The sequence below is a fragment of the Chrysemys picta genome, chromosome 15 (assembly GCF_011386835.1).
Source record: "Chrysemys picta bellii isolate R12L10 chromosome 15, ASM1138683v2, whole genome shotgun sequence".
NCBI classification, from domain to species: Eukaryota; Metazoa; Chordata; order Testudines; family Emydidae; genus Chrysemys; species Chrysemys picta.
In genome coordinates, this window is record NC_088805.1 from 29047531 (window position 1) to 29067437 (window position 19907).

The 19907-nt window shown below is 42.3% G+C and overlaps 1 protein-coding gene across 3 annotated transcripts in view; it reads left to right on the forward strand.

Moving 5' to 3' along the window:
- Positions 1–466: 466 nt before the first annotated feature.
- Positions 467–19907, forward strand: part of MAPKAPK5 (MAPK activated protein kinase 5) — a 28122-nt gene continuing 8681 nt past the window's right edge. Inside the window, exons 1-8 of one of the 3 annotated variants that reach the window (XM_005298592.5) lie at positions 467–1151; positions 5846–5919; positions 7959–8034; positions 9487–9584; positions 10791–10899; positions 14033–14122; positions 15331–15426; positions 16876–16956. In XM_005298592.5, coding sequence (XP_005298649.1) covers positions 1116–1151; positions 5846–5919; positions 7959–8034; positions 9487–9584; positions 10791–10899; positions 14033–14122; positions 15331–15426; positions 16876–16956 — 660 coding nt within the window. In that variant the 5' untranslated portion in view covers positions 467–1115. The remainder of the gene's footprint in view (positions 1152–5845; positions 5920–7958; positions 8035–9486; positions 9585–10790; positions 10900–14032; positions 14123–15330; positions 15427–16875; positions 16957–19907) is intronic. The other 2 variants (XM_005298591.5, XM_065568785.1) reach the window with 2 other exon arrangements.

Consider the following 19907-nt stretch of genomic DNA (forward strand, 5'->3'; position numbering starts at 1 on the left):
CCCGGCCCCGCCAGTCCCCCCCCCGTGCTACCCTCCAACGACACAGGCTCGGGGAGTCTCGCCTCCGCCCCTCGGGCCTCACACGGAGCGGGCCGAGCCCCAGGGAGCCGGCTACGACCCCACCCCCACAGACGAGCCGTCACGGCGGCTACAGGCCCGTAGGCTGACACCGCCTCCCTCCCGACGCGGCCCCAGCGCAAAATGGCGCTTCAGGCTAGGCTCGGCCCGGCCCGAATTTCATTGACCGGAAATCTCGCGAGATCTCGGGCGGGACTGTCCCGCTATGACCCATCTCGCTGGTGCAGGCTCTTTCGGGACATTTTCGCGCAGTGGGCGGGTCCTAGCTGGCTCTAGGGCGGAGCTACGGAGGGGGGGCGGATCTGGTTTCTCGCTCCGCCCCTTCCCCCTCTTGTTTGGCCTAATCTGCCCCATATCTCTTACGTCATCAGTGAGCGCCTCAAAGGTCGAAGGCCCTCTACGGGGTCCTTGGTAGCGGCGGCGTCTTCTTAGAGGGGGAATGCGGGCGCCTGTTGATTATATAATCGCCGCGGAGGTGGCTTCTAAAATCCTCCTAGTGGCGTGGGGAGTTAGCGGCGGGTGCGGGCCCCCGAGCTGCGTTAAAGCGGGTATCGCACCGGGTGACTCCGTGCGTTGCGCAGCCCGGCGGGGCTGTCCCGCACCAGGACCCCGGCAATGTCTGGCTCCCAGGCAGCGCTGGCCGTAGCGGAGTGTCGGCTGCGGCGATTACCGGGTTAAGCGCCAGCCTCCGGGGCCTCCTGTGCCCGCTCAGAGACCCCTCCCAGCGCCCCCTCCCGAGCCCCCGACCCGGCCGCGCGGGGATGAGGCGGCGCAGCGGCACAAAGGCTCCTCGGGGGCTGCCCGTTGCCTAGTGCGGGCGCGGCCCGGCTCCACCTCCCCTCCTCCAGCTGGCCGGCGTCCCTCTGGCTCCCCCGTCACCGGCTCACCCCTTTCCCGTGTCCTCCAAGCTCCCCCACTACGCAGCGGTCCCGGGTCCCTGCCCTGCTCCCACGGCCTCCTTTCCTCTCTCCCTGGGGACCGGCAGGCGGGATCCCCCGCCTCCCCTCCCCGCTCAGCTCGGGGCCCCGTGGGGGAGGATGTCGGAGGATCACGAAATGGATAAAATGATTAAGGTAGGAAGGAGGCGCCGGAGTTCGGGTACTCCCCCACCCCCCAGCAAATCCCTCTTCCCCTCCCCCATGCCTTTCCGTTCGGGGTCTTCATCCCCCTAAAACAGCTCACTCCTTTCGCTTTGGGGGCTTGGACCCCACCCCCAAAATCTCTTGGGGGTTGTGTGGTGGGAGTGTCACCCATAGTGCTGGGTGCAATCTCTGCAGGGGCCACACATCGTTGTTCTTTTGGGAGCGGGGGAGAGAACCTGGCTCATCTTGTTTCACTCAGATGTCTTACATGTCTTGGGGATGATAAATCTGAGCTCCCTCTTACAAATCTTATTCCTTGTTCTTATTCCTTCCACCAACATATTCTTTCGCACATGCTGTCTCTCTGAAAACAAACTTCAGCCATCTGTGTCCTTTGATGCTGGGAATAAAGAGCTAAAATATTTAAATATTAGTTACTTTAATTACAGTGCTGTTAAATTTGGCAATGGAAATTTAACCAGCTGGCAGAATAGCTCTGTGCTATGGTTATTGGCTGATCATTGGTTTGAGTGCTGTTAGGGTAATAAATATGTAGGAACTCTGATACTACGTTGAGTATAAAAACTTGCACCCACATCCCACTGATTGCAGGAGCACCACCCTGAAGTCTTTTGCCTTGTAGTGGACCAAATCTACCCAGACAGTTTTGTAGTCTCACTCCTCAAATTGATATGCAGGAAATTTGTCTGCTTTAAAAGAAAATGCTGCTCTTTATGAAAACAAACTTGGCATGTGTGATGTCTGGTTTTTGGGAGAGAGGGGAGGGCACAAAACAGACTTAGGTTTGCACAACAAGAATTATTGTAAGAACTTAAGGTTCAATAGGAAGTTGTCACCTGCATGAGTTGATTTCCTGAGGAAAATAGTGAAAGTCAGTGAGACAAAACAACAATAAAAATGTACTAGAGGATTTCTGCAACTTTTTGGTCTTGCACCAAAAGTTCACTACTGCCAGCTGTAAGGCCTTCATAAATGTGTTAGAATCCCTTTCTGACTCATATCATTAGCACTTCATAATCCTAGATAAGTACTACTTTTGCTAATGAAGCCACAAAGATAAAACCGACAAATTCCAGAAAGGCACCAAAATTAAATACAAGTGGAACCGAGGAGAAAAAGCATTTTGAGTCTCCTCTCCTCAACCTCCCACCATCCTTTCAAGACCTGAGGGGTTTCTTATAGGGCAATATAAGAAAATATGAGCTATTTAAGTTTCTGTATAATCTTATAAGTTTGGAGTCTAGATTTATTTGAAAATGTGATGATGGATCTTGCTTTTTAACAATGCTAGCATGGCACTTTGGTCTGAGCATCAGGTTGGGAATACCCATCCATCTCTGAAACAACACAGTCAAATACCAACAGGATACATCATTCCTGAGGTAATAGTCTGAGTACAGTGCTCAGTACACTGAGTAGGCACTACAATCCTGTGGCGCAGTTTATAAGAGTAAGTGTTGGCCTCGATGTCCTTGGTTTAAAATCCACAACCCCCTGATGTGTATTGTGGTATCTGCCAGCCATCTACCTGGCTGCTATTCTCAGGATAGCTAGTTAGCAATGGATACTGTATGATCCTTTGGGATAAAAGGCATTATATCAATTCAAAATATAATTTAATCCTTCATTAAAGCATGAGGTTGACCTTTCTATTTATCATTGATCAAACATGATTATTAAAGTTTGTTTTCATGCCCATTGGTTCAAGTTCCCTAACAAAAGTTGGGAGAGTGTAGATCACTGTGCCAGCATGAACTAGCAGACATTGGAAAGTACATTTGAGCAATACAAATCCACTTGTGTTTGAAGATCAGGCATTAATTACTCCAAATAAAATGTTTAATTGATTTTGATGTTAAATATGAATGGTTCTTTTTAAAATCCTTCTCTACAATTTTTCACTGGGTCTAGGTGGAAAGTGTTGGGAAAACAAATTTGCAAGACTTTCCCCCAAATAGTTGATACATGCCCTCACCTTCTGCCCGAGAAGAGCTTAGTTGGTTAGCTGAGACCCTGCCACTCACTTGCCGGGCTGTTGGAGCCTGGATAGGAGATGTGTGGCATGAGTGCCCACACCATTGTTTTTAAGTGCCCTCTGCTTATTGAATGGAAGTTGAACTCCTTACCACAGTGGAACTGTAACTGATGGAGGGAGGTTGCAGGAAATATATGGCAATGAGTGTGAACCCCAGGAAGCAGGCTTAGTTCATCCTTAAGCCCAAAACAATAAAAGGCATAAAAACCCCACCAATATAGGTGAGAACTTTTAACTTCAGCAGAATGTTCCATGCACCCTCTTTGCATAACAGGCATGAGTGTTTGAAGCAATTTTAAGGTACAATTTAGCACATTTAAAATCCCTTCACTAGTAGCAGCTGAAGCACTTTCTTTCTGATCATCTGCAAATTAGTTCCAGCTGACCTGCCAGTCAATTTACAAGTTCACTGCTTCACTACACTGCTACTCCAAGTTGCCAGGCCTTTCCAGCTGGATGCTACCTGCATCCATAGGTGCTGTCTCAGCCCTTCAGAAGCAATTTCCTCCATCTCTCCCCCCCAAAAAAACAACAACTTTCTTCAGTTTTGTTAGAGAATCTATAGGTTCATTTCAGAAGTTTTAAAATGGCATTTAGTCTTGTCTGAGCTCATGGCTTTAGCCTGTACCTTTCTCCTCTCGTGGTCTCTTTGTCCTATATAAGGCAGGAAGAAACAGTTGTCTTGCTGGGCTTCTCTGAGGGAGGGTTTTTAATTCCTCCTTGCATCAAGGAAATTCCAAGTTATTCCTTGGATGGTCTTATAGATGCCATGAATATTGTTTGCCATTCTGTTTGGGCAGGGAACATGCTGAGGTGGTGTAGAGTGATGTGTGAGCCATTGTTCAAAGAGACCCTGTCTATACTTCAATATCTTTTTAGAATGAAAAGGCAATTTGTTCTAACAGCCTGCACTCTCATTATACAAATAACTGATCAAAGAATAAAACACTGGGATAAATCTGTTCCTTTATATGATATTCTAAGATCATTGCAACTGATAAATTGATAAGAGAACTACACTTTGTCAGTGTTATTACTTGAAAACAGTAAGCCAAGTAGTAGGCACCTGCTCTAATTTTCTCTTATTGCCTCTAAAGGGGGTATAACTGGGACGTGAAAGATGCTTGAAATTTTGCCTTTGTACCTTTGTTCATGCCACTCGTTTATTATTAGCACCCAACTTTACTAAGCACTCTGCAGGTCATCTAGAGAGGCAAGCTCCCTGTCCTAGACAGCTTACAATATAATTTTAAATTCATGTCTCCCCTTTACCCTGGGAAGTGTTCCCTTATCCTTACATGTGATTCAGTTCTTTTCAAATCCTGCTTAAAATACCACATGTTCTGGGAGGCTGTTCAACATTAACCCACCAACTGCAGTGTATACTGGAGGTCTTTTAAATTAATTTAATTTAAAAAGACTGGCCATTTGAGTTTTGCCTCTTCAGCCTGTCAGTAATATATCTGAACATCTATATTTTACTTTGATGATCCACTTCTTTATCTAGAGGATGACTTCCTCTGTTTACAGCTCTGAGCACACAGGTGCTTAAATATGCAATTAGTTGTCACACATTCCAGAAAATGACCAGTACAGATCTTGCGGGGTGAGGGAAGGATGAGGAGCAGAAAGAGAACTCAGACCCTGGCTTTGGTCACTATTGTACTACTTAGTCTGACAGAAAATATATAGGAAAGCCTAGTCAAAATAGTCACTTGGCAAACAGTTTATTCTGTTCGCTGCATCCTCTTAACATTTTTCTCCTGTTTAATGTTTCCCCTGCATTGTCGATCCCTACTTGCTCTGTTCCTTATAGCAAGCCAGAAAACAAACTTATATAAATTACTTCCTGGGAGGAACAGCATCAGGAACAATATAGAATATAGATTTCCCTGGAACTATATTAACAGCTAGCATGTATAAATCTATACGCTTCTCCGGTGGTATTGTTAGATGACTGTCTTTAACAGCAGTGGTAGAAGTTTTAGCCACAACACTGTCTATGTTAAGGCCCCCCACATATACAACAAATGATGTAATGTTGAAGAAATATGTTTAAATAGGATAGTTCCTGAGGCAAATAGTACAGTTTGGGCTTGTTGTGCAGATTGGAGGAAAAAATGGTGATTATGAGTGTGGTTCCTTTACAAACAAGATCAAACCAGTTTTTAGCACTGGCCTCTGCTGTGCTTAATTTGCAATGGAAGGATCCAAAGACTGGAAACCTCAGTTCTTTAGCAAGATGCTAATGTGGACAGAACCAAAAGGTAAATTCAAATTAAAAAATATTCAGCCCCAGTTTATTTTTTGGGAGGGAGAAGGGGTAAGGCAGAACTCAGAAGCAAGATAGTCTTGCATACTAGTATTTCCCAGGCCCCTTCTTCTATCAGTTGATGGTTACCCCATTCAGAATGCTAGCATGACCAGCTTTAGCCAACTGCCACAGCAGCACAGAAAATGTTACACTATCGCACCATGTTGTTATGCTAGTGTTTGTCTGGGTGTGTAACTTTCCTTGGGAAAGTGAAATAAAAGCACATTTTTCCATTGATTTGTCTCTCTCAAATCTGGTCTGCAGATATGTGCTTTTCAGAAAGGTTGCAGTAATTGTTTTTTCCTTTTTGCATAGGAAACCTCCATTTTAGAGGAGTACAGCATTAACTGGACTCAGAAGCTGGGAGCTGGAATCAGTGGTCCAGTTAGGTAAGACAGTATACCAGCTGATTTGTGTAGGCCATCAAATTGTCATGTTAGTCGCAAAGGAGGGAGTATATATTTTAACTGTGTTAATAGTAGAAAGATGTGTAACTCTTGAAAAGTTCCTCTCGTTTAGTTATAAGGAAATAGGAAGAGTTTGTGTGTAGTAACAAGTTCTTGACTCTGATGTAAGGTGCCGTGTACATGGCGCGTATATGTGACTCGGGTACTCTGCCACTATTGGGAATGTTTGAAATAAAAGTAAAAATCCTTCATCTCAGCTCTCTCATTTTGCCCCATCGCCCACCATTCTATTTGTAAAACAAACTAGGAATAGTTATGTGCTTGGGCAAGATGCTCTTAGAAAGCCCTGTTCCAGTATCTATTTCTCTTTCTAAAACGCTGTCCATACAATGCAGAAGGCACCACGCCCATCTATAGTATTGTCAGTTGGTTATTCAGCACTAGATGCCTTTTAGCTAATTTTACCAGCTCTTTTTCCAGCTTATGTGACGCCAATTCAGCTACTGTAACTAGTCCAGTATCTGTTACCAGAACTAACGGTCATTAACAGTCTTATCACTGACATGCAAGAACTGGGCCCTGCCTGTGAAGCACCATGAAGAGTCTCTGTCCACCTGAAACCCCAGAACAGACATTTGTGCTTCTGTCCTTTTGACTCACCGCTGGAGTGTCCCCTCAGGGCTGGGTCTCATCTACTGCCCCCCGCTGACAGTCGTTCTTGTCCTGCTTGCTTCTTCTCATGGCTCAGCTGCCTGGCAAGGTTACATTTAGTCCCCACTCCCAAGTCCAATAAACTAAACTCAGACATAACCCTTTGCCCCTAGCCTGACTCCCTCCTCTACAGATTCTTTAACCTGAAGGTCTAGCTCCAAATGCAACAGTCCTCCCTGCATTGTGTCAGGATGTTCCCGTACCACCTTTCCCAGGGGTGGGTTGGGGAACCCAGGGCCTCCCTCTCCTTTTAGTGCCAATTTAGAGACTCCATGGTGAGCAGCTAAGGTTTGTTCCCTTTGACTCTTGCTGCTTTCTGGAATTCTCTCTACCTTGGCTTTTCTTCAGGCCCTTTCCCCTAGTGTTCCCCCTGCCTCTCTCTAGGCCATTCTTCACTCTCTAACAACCAGAGATGGACTGAAAAATCACCCTTCCTCCCTTTATACTCACCACCCAGCTGGGCTTCATCTTGTTGGACCTAGCCCCGCCTCCAGGTGCAACCAGGTTTCTTAATTGAGCTGTTCTAGCTCCAGTTAACCCATTTAGTGCCAGTATGGAGAATATACTTCATTACAATCCTGGAAAACAAACTTCACTGCCTCCATCACTGGGAGACTGAGAGGGAGAAGACCAATTGGACCATCTCATCTATTTCCCTGTCCAGGAAGGGTGATTTCTTACATTTTCTATCACTCTGTCCCATCTAGTTTGAAATGTCCCTTTGTTCTTTATTTGTTTATATTTGATGGCTGCCAAATAGGCCTAAGACCCTTCCCTCTGAAGCAGTCCAATCATTAATATTAAATATACATTGCACAAGTGCTTGTTTTCAGCATGGTCAGGGGCCCTGTCAGAACAATGGGCTTTGCATTGGAAACATTGTATGTATTATTGCTGATTAGACTCTACATTCCAGATGTTTAATTTATCACTGAGTTTTTAATCAAAAGCTACTCACTTAATTATTAACATGTACAATATATTGTTTCTAATCTGCAAAGCTATTTACCAATTTCAGTCCTTGCCTTCTCTTGAATCAAGATGTGCTGTGTATTGCTGGGAGAATAAATTCTGTGTAAAATGTCCATATTTCAAGTATGTCTTGTGATTGTTGTAGAATATGGTGATGACTTGTCATTTCTTTGAGGCTTTCTAGTCTAGTTTCTCAACAAGCACCCTGTACATTACAAATAGCCTATGTTAATCTTAGCTCCCATTTCATGAGCTAATACCAGTAATTATAAATCAGTTAATTAAAATATCTTTTTCACAATCCTGCTGATTGAATGATTTTATTGCTATAATACCAGAGTCTGCGTGAAAAAATCTACTCAAGAACGGTTTGCACTGAAAATTCTTCTTGATCGTCCAAAAGCTAGAAATGAGGTATAGTCCATTTTTTAAAAACCTGTATAATTATTGAAATGTACAAGATCTCTCCCGTTTTTCAAATTATTCCACTTGTATTAAAAAGAATTAGCTAAGATAGAAAGTCGGTCAGCCATTGGCAGATTCCATTAAGATATGTTAAGAAGGGTTTGCTTTTTGCAATACCGCTTGCTAGGCAGTGCTCTGTGCTCTTGCTAGACATGCTGTATTCACAATGGATACCTGCTGTTTATGCACAGAAGGTTTCATTCAGAAAGGTGCGTGAGTTTACAGGGCCCTCCTCGCCCTCCATTATGTAACATAATATGAATAGTTTAGAGGTAATTTAGCTTCCATACATCTCACTCCCAGCATTACTAAAGTAAGAACTGTCAGACATGCTTCAAGTTGCACTCTAAATGATTTAGGGTTGATTTGATGTAGGCGATCTTAGATAAGCAGACTAGCTTAATTTGTGATTACATTAGTGTGAGTGACAAGAACATGGGAATAGCCATGTGGAATGTATGATCTTTAAGATGGCTATTGCAGGTTTATATGATTTTTGCATACTGTTTATGTTCTTTTGAATTTTTGTTGTTGAATGAAAATCGATGTGGTGTTTCAGGCAACATTTCATCAGTGTACATTAAAATGTCATTTATTCTTAAATTAAAACAAAAAAAAATCACACATTCTTTACACATCTAGCATCGGTTTCCTTCTCCCTTCGCCTCACATTAAAAAGTGTATCAAACTACATAAAATTACAAGCAATAGTTTAAAATGTTAGCACTCCCCACTCTAAAAAGGAAAAACAGAGAGAAAGAAATTGTGCTTAAGATTTATGCAAATTCCATTTCCTGCTACAAAGCAAATTCTCATTAAATTGCCTGGAAAAACTACATGAAAATAACATCAAGGGCCTGGCTTGATCCTCCAAACTAAGAGGTTTAAAACTGGTTGAAACTTGTCAGCTTCCAGTATGGCAGAATATCTGAATAGAAGGTGACTTTACGTATCATGAGTACTATTTCATCTGGTCATAAAAGGCAGGGAATAGAGTTTCAGCTTTTATTGGTGAACTTCCAGATTTTTGTCACTGTAAGCCATATCCTTATTGTTACAATAAGATCATTTAAAAAAAATCTTATGAAGATTGAACTTTGAGTGGTTTATTAGAGTTGATGCCATAAACTGTAACAATTCTTGACAGGTAAATAAACTGATAATATTGTCTTTTTGTTTTATTTATTTGAGTGTAATGTCTCCTTGATTGATTATACAAATTCTTTTAGGCATTGTTTTGAAATAAGTGAGTGGGCTATGTAATTTTTAGCCTGTGTGTAATTTACATTGAAGCAGTTAAGTCATTTTGACTTATGGGCTCCTGTAATCTTGGGGATATGGGGAGGAATGGAGCTGTTTGATGCCAATGTATACAGTAACGTTTCTTACCTTCTCTTTAAGGTACGTCTGCACATGATGTGTGCAACACATCCAAATATTGTTCAAATAATTGAAGTTTATGCTAACAGTGTGCAGTTCCCTCATGAATCCAGTCCAAGGTAAGATTACATAGGGTGATTGATTCCCACAGCTTGCTTTCCATATTTAGGCCCAGGTATTGTGGAGACTTTTTTTAATCATAAATAATTAATAATGAACCTGAAAGGAGCCCCCAACTGGGGCTTCCAGGCAAGATATTACACTGCACAGTAAGCGACACCCATTTTTCTCATCACAGTGCCCTGGCTTTATAGACAGATACTGTATGCATTGAATTTCATTTTTTGATTAAAGTTTGATTTCTTTGCTGCATATTTCCAGCCATCATCTTGTTGAAAAATACCATAATTTGGGACACATACATTGTCTGAGAGTAAACAGGCTTCTGTCCTGCTTTAATACTAGTTTGGCACATAAGAGCTTCAGAGTCAGCATTCTTTGAGGAGCTTTCCATTTTCAAGCCTGTATTAAAACAGGGTAGGAGTTGTAGTTTTATCTCTCTGACACTGATACTTTCCCTTTACATGCAGGCTCACAAATGAGATCCCTTGCAAGAGATTGGTGACTTCTGGCCAGCAGCAGGTTCAGAAATGCCAGTGTTAATAATAATAATATCTGTATATTGAATTGCATTTGAAAAATAACATTTCTGGCCTTGCAAACAGTCAAAATGTTGCCAAGCCTAAAATAGATGCAGAAAAAACATGAACCTGGGCTACTGTCAACTATTGATATGACATAGGGGAAAATACTGATATTACCTTCTAATTGGGTGTTAAGTGTAAAGAATTTAAGAGTGGGTAGAGTTGTGTTTTAATATAACATAAAGGACTGACATCCTCTGTCTTTTTGGTCTCAGGGGGGGTTGACATTAAAACTGGGAGGCACAATATGGTATCCTGCCTCTAAAGCTTTAAAGATGGCTGTCAACTTCACATTTGTAAATTGCTGTGAACACCTACAGCAGTACATAAATAATCCCTAAATGCATTCGCTTCAGTTGGAAAGCAAACTGTAGTCTCCCATGTGATAGTACAATGCACTATTCAGTGAGTCAGATTATGCAGGAGACCAGAAGATACAGTATTTGACACTGTAAAAGCCAAAATTATTAAACTAATGTAGACAGAACAACAGTATGAGACGATTACACTGTCTCTCCTTTGGCCTGCATCACCAGCTGTGAAATGTGCATTACTAGATTAGCAATTTTGTTATATTTTGACAATTTTTTTAATGTAATGAAATGAAATGCTTTTAAACAGGGCTCGGCTTCTAATTGTTATGGAGATGATGGAAGGGGGAGAGCTATTTCACAGAATCAGCCAGCACCGGCACTTTACTGAGAAGCAAGCAAGCCAAGTAACAAAGCAGGCAAGTTAACTCCCATGTATAAGCAAAACCATGAACAATAATGGTTAAAATAGTTACAATTTCATGGGGGCGGGGAAGGAAAAAGGAAGCTAAAATAACCCTCAGTTCTGATCCAATGATCATTGCCTGCTTTGTTATAATCTGACAATACCAAAGTTTTGATAGAACTGAAGAATTGTACTTTTTTTTGCTAGTCTTCCTGGGTTGAGATCTTTATACATTTGAAGTCCTTCTTAGTAGTGGTTCTCCAACTTCTTCATTCTCCTGAGCACTTCACAAGAGAGAAATCCCCTCCTGGATAGTCTCCCTGCCCTGTCCCTGGCTTTGCAGTTCTCAAAGTGTTACATTCAGGAGACCACCAGGAAGGGTCTTCATGGGGAACAAATGGTCGCAGGACTACTGTTTGGGAACCACTGCTAAATATCAGATATAATTACTAATTAGTAGTGTTTCTCTTGGCCCATGGGAGACAGCAGATATACCATACCCCGTATATATGCCCTAAGCATTCATTTTTCTCGAAGTCTAGAAAATACCAGTGTTCTCTCTAAGTATTAAGGATCTGCTAATGTCTCATGGAAGACCTAAAAATCCATTGAATTCCAAGATAAGTCTACCAGTATGTATAGCACATGTCTTCTGTGTTTCTTTTCTCTCTCTAGCCAACGATAACACACTCAGCACTGTGGTATCTTGGCATCTCTCCAGCTTGTATTACTAAGGACTTTTGCATCCATCAAATGCTTTGTTGCTTATCCGTTCATCTGCTCATCTCCCATCAGAGGGGCCAGATGTGGTCAAGCTTGAAGCAGGGGCTCAGTGGGATGGCATTTCTGCAAGGATCCCCTTGGGAGATTCCCCACATCATTCTTTGAGGGTGAGGGGGGAATTGTTCTTTCTTCCTCCCACCCTTCTGGGTGAGCTGTGGGGACCACGCAGAAAAGCCCAGATTCATGAGAGGGCTGCAGAAAAAATAATATAGCCTTAGGCTGTGGTTTCTCCAGAGAACCACTGTGGGACAGGAAAGGCCTCTACCAGGAGCCACAGAAGGAGAATATTGCTGCAAAAGTGTTTGAGCCCTTCCTCTGCGTGTGGATATAGGGAACACAGTCCCCCTCACTTAGTCCTTGCAGAGAGGATTATGACAGCCCAAAATGAAGATGCATGAATTGAGATGGGAGATAAACGGAGCAAGATTCAATGAAAACTCTAAGCTACAAATATCCTGGTCCCCTGAAAATGACCATAGTGGATTTAAAAAGAAAAAGCAGACAGGGATACAACATCATTGTTTCTAAATAGAATTCTTTTTACGGTTTCCACAGTGTGTTTGGCTCTTTAAGCTGTTGAGATGGTTGCATAGCGATATCTTGATGTCATGATTGTGCTTTCAGTGTATTAGGGAGACTATGCTGGCTGTTTTTTGAGGGGGGGGGCAGAGGGGAGATTTGGAGGGGATGGAGCAAATTCTGTTCTTTCCAATTTAATTTTCTATAAAATACCTTATGTCAGTGGCTTTCAGCCTTTTTTCAATTTGCGGACCCCTAAAACATTTCAAATGGAGATGTTGGAGCCCTTTGGAAACCTTAAACATAGTCTGCAGACCCCCAGGGATCCACGGACCACAGGTTGAAAACCACTGTCTTACGTTTTGTAAGTTGCTTCTCATGAAGTGTTCATTGCATTTACCTTTCTGATTTTCCGTTCTGTGCAATGGACCAGCATAGAAATTAGATGAGAAGTGCAGGATTGTTCTCCGCAGTAAATTTACTAGTGGTTTATGAAGTTTGGTTTTAAAAGACAGCACACTTTCTGAACAAGAGAGTCTCCAGGAAGAACTCGTCAAAAGAATCTTTGTTTATTTAACTCTTTTTTCCTTTTTTTTTTTTTTTTTAAGCACATGGACATAATTCAGTTCATTTAGGTCCCAGTCCTACAACCATGCATGTGTGAAGTCCATTGATTTCAATGAGACCACACACATGCATAAAGTTACTTATGAGTGCATTAGTGTTTGTAAGACTGGGGTTTTAGAAACTATTTTAAAATGTTATTCGTATGTCTGGTGTTTCCTGAATAATATCTGCATTTAGAGCATTTTACCCCTGTGTGCCCAGTTAATGAAGCCTTGACACACAGCTTACCTGAGAACTCATATTTACACTTTTGTATTTGCTTCTGGGTTAAGTTAGCATTAAAGCTCTCATTGCACTATTTCTTAAAGCATTCATCACCCTATCCTGAGACCCTGCTTGGGCAGAAGTCCCACTGAAATCAATGAATTCTCCCCAATAAGGACTGCTTGACTGGGCCTTAATTTTGTTTTGTGTCAATGATGTTATGTAAACATTTTATTTCCTTTCATTGTTTAAATGAATTACACCTTCACGTGTACAATCTGTGGAGTCTTAGGACTAGGTAACAAGTTTCTAAACAATTGCAGCAGTGTAAAACTATCATCCTCGTACCTTGGAAGGACTACTAGTAGTTTTCTGTGTCACACAGAACAGGTGAAATGTAGACAGTCCATTAATGTGTTAAAGAATAAAGTTGCCTGAATGTTAGCTCTTAAGTAATGAAAGAGAGAAAATTTTGGCTGAAATCAACCTTCATAGCTGAAGTCCTGAAATAAGAACTTCACTGTTGAAAGTTAAGCAGAATGTAATCGCTTGAGTACCTGCAAGCATGTTCGTGACACTGCTGACCAAGTACAGCAAAGAAAGGGACACTGTCATGATAAAACCTCAGTATTGAAAATGCATTACAGACCTGGGTTAGTAATATTGTACTGCTCTGGCGTATTAACGTAATGAAAAGAAAATCACAATTTATGCTGTTTGTTTTCCTTTTGTCTAAGCTTAATGAAATGTAAATTGAATAGACTGGTCAGTGGGTCTACTTCTAGGCAGTTTCACTTCCTGATTTCCATGCATTAGTGCAGTGCACTGTTTGGGTTTCCAGCGCTGCACAGGAATGTCTGAATCTAAAATTGGCTTTCATTAAATATTTAACTTCTCTCTGAAAACATTTGGGGCCTAAACTATGTTACAGTGTCTCTTTAAAGTGCAAAAATACTGTCCAGGCAAAGGGAGAAGTTCTATAACTGTAGTTGATTTATTGTGCCCTTTTTCAGATAGCTTTGGCTTTGCAGTACTGTCACACGTTAAACATTGCACACAGAGACCTCAAGCCTGAGAATCTCCTCTTCAAGGATAACTCTTTGGTAAGATGGGGACTTAGTTTTCTTTCTTTCTTGGTGAATTTTATAACATGATCAAAGATGATGCTCAGAAAAGTGGAAAATACTAATAATACTAGTTCCTATATAGTGGTTTTCATCCGTAGTTCTCAACGTGCTTTACAAAGAGAGGTCATTGTGCAGTGAGATCAGCCCAATCTTTTGGTGATAGGAATCCAAAGGAGTCAGTCATGTGCTCCTTCTCAGTGCCCCAATGAAATCAGATTGTGATTTCCTCAGACCAGAACACGTCCGCACCTATGAGATCTTACCTCGGGCCAAATCCTGTGCCTAGGCACGAAAACGCGATAAATGGACCTTACATAAGGGATCTTTTCAAGGGTTTGGATGGGACAGAATCCTTCCTACTCTGTTTTTATTACCGTAGTCACTGCATCTCCACCTCTCCCACCCCCAACACACACTTGCAAATATACACCGTACGGGTGTTTTGACTAGGGCAGGGGTGGCCAAACTGGCTCGGGAGCCACACGTGGCTCTTTTACAGTTAAAGTGCAGCTCCTGGAGGCCCCCACCCCCAATCCCCCTACTCCCCCTCACAGATTGGCGGGGAGGGGAGCTCAGGGCGTCTGGCCCATGGGGCATGCCTGCTGGGGCCCTGAGCCTTGGCAGACACCTCCCACGGGGCAGAAGCCTCAAGTCCCTCCATCCTGCTGCAGGGCAGAAGCCCCGAGCCCCGACCGGTGAGCCCCACAGGGCTGAAGCTCCGAGCCCCGACAGGCGCACCCGGCTCTCAAGGTTATGAAGATTATTGTATGTGGCTCAGAGGGCCAGTAAGTTTGGCCACCCCTGGACTAGAGGATCCATATAGTGTGGAACCACTGTTTATGGCCCATCACATCCCTCCCTACTCCCCACCACTCTGCATATACAATGGAACCACCACAGTTTGTGAGTAGGACTTTGCAGACAAGGGGGTGGGATATACTTTGTGTTTCTGAGAGCAGCCTGGAGCACAAAGGGTATTCATTGCTCAAGTAAATCAATCCATGACACCAGGATAGCAGCCTTGTGGCAGTGGGAAGGAAATAGCTGAAAAAGAGGAGTAAGCTACGGCAGGAATGCGATGAGAGTCGAATGTAAGAGAGAAGGAAGAACGCTATATTGTAAAGTAAAAGAAATTCAAATACAACAAGATTCCATAATAAAATCCCTCCTGCTGCTTGTTTCAGGACGCTCCAGTTAAGTTGTGCGACTTTGGATTTGCCAAGATAGACCAAGGTGACTTGATGACACCCCAGTTCACTCCATACTATGTAGCACCTCAGGTAATGAATGATTGTCCTTTCAGTTATAGAGAAATAACGCATGCAGTATTTATTGGCCACGCCTTTGTACACATGCCAGTCTAATACCCCTTTCTAGAGACTACTAAGGGACTCTTGTGTGGGAGTCATGAATAAATGGATAGTGTGGCTAGCCTTTCAAAACGAAGTGCCTGTTGCTTTACACCACTGCAATCTACTGGTTACAGCAGGGGACTGTGAGACGAGGGTCTAGAGGCTGTTTCTAGCGTGGACTCTGCGTTGCTGCCTGCCCTTGGTTACATCAGTTAGCCTTTCTGGGTTGTAGTTTTCCAAGTAAAATGGTATTCGTATGTATTAGTAAAAATGGAGATAAATCTTGAATTCTGATCTCCCTCGAGGGGAGGGTCATCTGTAAATTGGGCAGAAACCTATTGTTGCATCTGTGTTGAGACTTAGGGTCTCAAACTGAGCTCTGGCTGTGTTAACACAGGTGATCTAGGGATGTCTGTTGTACTCCTTGCCCCGGTGCAAGCTTATATTAAATTACATTTTAAAAAGCTACATTACAAGAACAGTAAGTTGCAAAGTCAAGTGCTCAGAAGTTAGGAAATGCCAGAAATCAAGTTCTCCATGCATCCTTCATATGGCCCCTGGGTGCACATACGCTGTCTTTAATTATATGATCCCTCCCCGCTCCTTTCCTCAATCCTCTGCAGCCAAGTCAGATTAATTCCTCCTCCTCCTTGCTGCCTGGGTACCAGTAGGGTGAACGTTGAGAGCACAGCAGAGGCAGTCTCCCTGCTCTGTTGTGGGGCCTGGCATCACAGCAGCCTCTGAAAGCCAGGAGCAGGAACTGTAGGGAAAGTCCTGGAGAGCCCCTGCAGCCCCACGAGGGAGCATGTTCACTCATTCGATGGGATGGTGCATGCGTATTCCCCTCAGCATATAGACGTATGAGGGGCTGGAGCATGCTTAGTGAAGATGGACTCTTTGGAAAATTTAGCTGTTCAACTCTGCCCAGTCTCTAAGGAGCAGATTTTTTTGGAGGCTTATAACTTGATCCAAATTGGGCAAATTTTCACGGGGACACCAAAAAAAGGCACATCTCTGACTCCAGGACAACACCCGCTGCTGGAGGTACTAGAGCTTCCCAACAAAAGAGTTGGAAGGATTTTTTTTTTGTACATTAGCTAAACATCTAACCTTCATTCTCTAACTTCATTTCTTTGCTAACCTCATTCTCAGAAGTGGTCAAATCATTTTAGCTGAAACTTTCCCCCAAAAAATCAGCCTCAGGCAGATACCTGACAAGGAAAATTTCAGCCTGAACTGTTCGTTTGGCAAAGTTTTAAGCAGCTGAAAATAGGGTCATACAATGGAAAGGGTCAGGCAGCTTTAACTATAGGCATGTGATTTAGATTTGTACTGGAATTTCTAATGTGGATTCTTGTTTTTGTCTCCCTGCAACAGGTACTGGAGGCACAAAGACGACATCAGAAAGAGAAATCTGGTATTATCCCTACCTCACCAACACCCTACACTTACAACAAGGTAAAGTTTTCAAAGAATCTGGGTGTTGACATCTTTTAAGGAAAGGGCTTTTTCCTTCTGCAGGTAGATGCAACCATAGAAGTAACTGTAATAGCTGCTTATCACACTACCATGAAGTGGGGCATTTGTGACCAGGAACAGTAAAAAGGTTCAGACTCTAGGCTTTCTAATACATAAAACTAACCAGATTATACCTCACAGAGTTTCCCAGTGAAAAGCAGGAACGATAACGAACCTTAGGGAAATGTCACTTTGCCAAATGACCCTTTCTTTAGCAGGAATGGAATAACCTCAGGGATAGAGTTTTTGATTTGGCTACTTTACAATGTAGCAAGTGTTGGAAAATAAAAATTTTAAAAACGAGCAGGTGGTGCATTGGCACTACTGTCAGTACTCTTTCCTGGGTATATGGTTGGTCTGGTTTCATTAAGTGGGCTTGGAGAATTGTGTGCAGGTGAGTATTATGATATGGAGGAAGGTAAAATATTGCCACAAAAATGCATTTAATTGCAACTTAGCTTAATAGTTCAAAATACATATGTCCCTGTTGTTCATAGTTGCTTTTTTCAATAATCAGTTATTATTTTAGGGTTAATCGATTTCAGAGGTACTATGATTGGTTTCTGCTTGTTAACTGGGCTGCACAGATTAGCTGTCCCAGGTCTAGAGATGCATGACATGCTTAACTGTGATTCTGGCTTTGAGTTCTTCTTTCTGATGGAAGTGATCTCTTGGTCTGAAGTATGAACTCCTTCATAATAGCACGATCAAACGAGAAATATGCCAGCGCTGTTAGCAATAGCACAGTATTAGTAACAGTAACGGTATTAAAAACTGCAAGGAAAATGATTCCATTGGGATATACCTGCTTGGGAAGAAATTATTTCACCACTGTCAAAGGCTCTTGCAAAATAATCCTCTCTTTTGTTGATATTAGGGGCTCCTGATAGCACGATAGCAGAGCCTGCTAACTTGAGCTCTCTTATTCATACTGTTGTCTTTTTTGAAGATGAGAAATAGTTTTATTATACAATGGGAAACTACTTTAGTGTCTGTACCAGTAAAGGCATAGGTATCACAGCTGATGCTAGGATTGTCTTGGCAAAGGTTGTGATAGAATTTGTCCTGAGATTTCTTTTATGAGCACTCTCAAGGCTAACCAGGAAGGTCGTATTCCTTTTTGGCTTCTCCTAAAAACTGAGTCTGCTTACCAGCATCTTTCCCTCCATAATTAGTGGTGTTTTGGGCACTTAGGGTTTTCCTGTGAGGTTTTCAGCTTTGATTGAAGAAAGCCTAGAGTTCTCTGATTGCAAAGGAAAATGTTTGCACTGACATCACTCTCAAGGGTAATTCTTCAGCTCAGCATACACTGAGTCTTTGGTATACAGAGGTACATTTGAGTAGACTATATCAGAAATCCAAATGGTAGTACACAGAGGTGATCTCTACTGCATTACCCCATATGTCTTGCTTGCTTCTTCCTTTTCAGGAGGAATCCCTGAAAAGTAGCTTGGTTAGAGTTGAGCGGGAAGAAACCAGTACTTTCCAGACACTTACATAAATAATGGAACGGACAGAACAGGTCTCCGACAGGAGTTTCTTTCAGTATAGTGATTCACATACCCTGGCACTCTCACACCCTCTCTCATCCATTTGCCATTGAGCCTCAGGGATAGGGAAAGTGGTCCAAGTGCTTTTTGATAAGCTCTTAAAAGTCACAACGGGGGGACATGGGGTGCACTTTTGTGGACTGCAACAGGTAGACTACCCAATAGCGGATAAGTAATTTCTCTCCCTTTCAGTACAGAAGTGTCAAATGCAACTCTTGCAAGTCCTAAAAAAAAAATATTTTTTCACTGTCATGTTGATACAGAGCTTGAAGGCAGTTTTGTTCCTTCGGTGAATTAAATCTGTACATTATCAAAGTATGAATTATATTTTAGCATAAAGGAAAGAGTCAGAAGAATAGGAATGAACTCCACAGTGCGTACCTGTATTGACAAGATTAACCAGTTTGTTGCCAATGTGTTATCCCTTTTCACCCTGTTTAGTTTTCGTCTTGTCCCGTGGAATTATACTGTGATAAGCAGCCTTGTTTGCATGTGACGGAGATCACTTAATGAACTGTTCCAGCTCATTCTTGAACAGCTTTCAGTCATAGCTTCATTAACTAGCTAGGAGTGGTGTATAAAATGTTCTTACCAGTATCCTCCGGCCAAATGTGACTCACTGTAAAAACAGCACCTAGCATATGCCCTGCTCTCTGAAATAGACTGTGATAAACTCCCACGTAAACTGTCTTTACATAGTAATTCAGGGCCACTCTGATTGCAAATGTTTAATGATCCACCTTCATGAGTAATAAATGCTGCTTATGTCATTTTGCTACAAAGTTAAATTGGAGGAAAAGCCCTTCCCTTGAGCCTTTGAGTGTGTTTTTTTTTTTTTTTTTTTTTTTTGTGTACTGGATCAGAAGAGAGAGAGAGTGTGTGTGTGTGTGTGTGTGTGTAATATTTTGGGGTTTTTTTTGTAAGTACAGAATTGGCTGTTAAAATGTAGACTCTAAGGGTGGAATGCTCAAAAGAGGTTAAGCTTCTATCTTCCATTGAAATCACTGGAAACCTGGGGAAAATTTTGACCATGAAAGGTATCTGGTGAAACCACATAGGAGTTTGTTTGAATTTTTTTTTTTTTTTTTTAAACAACTGACTTTTTGTAGAAGTAAAACATGTTGGGTATCTACTTTCCAAATCCACCCTGAGGATCTGGGTGTCAGAAGGCCCTTCAGTAAGTCAGAGGCACATGCAGGTATACTGGGCAAACTTGTGAAGTGTTGTACAATTTGTTTTTGACTGATCTATATACAAGGATACTTGAATCTTAGCATGTGACTATCAGAACATTACTAAGTACACTGGGAAATTACTCATTTAAAAAAAAAGATTAAAAAA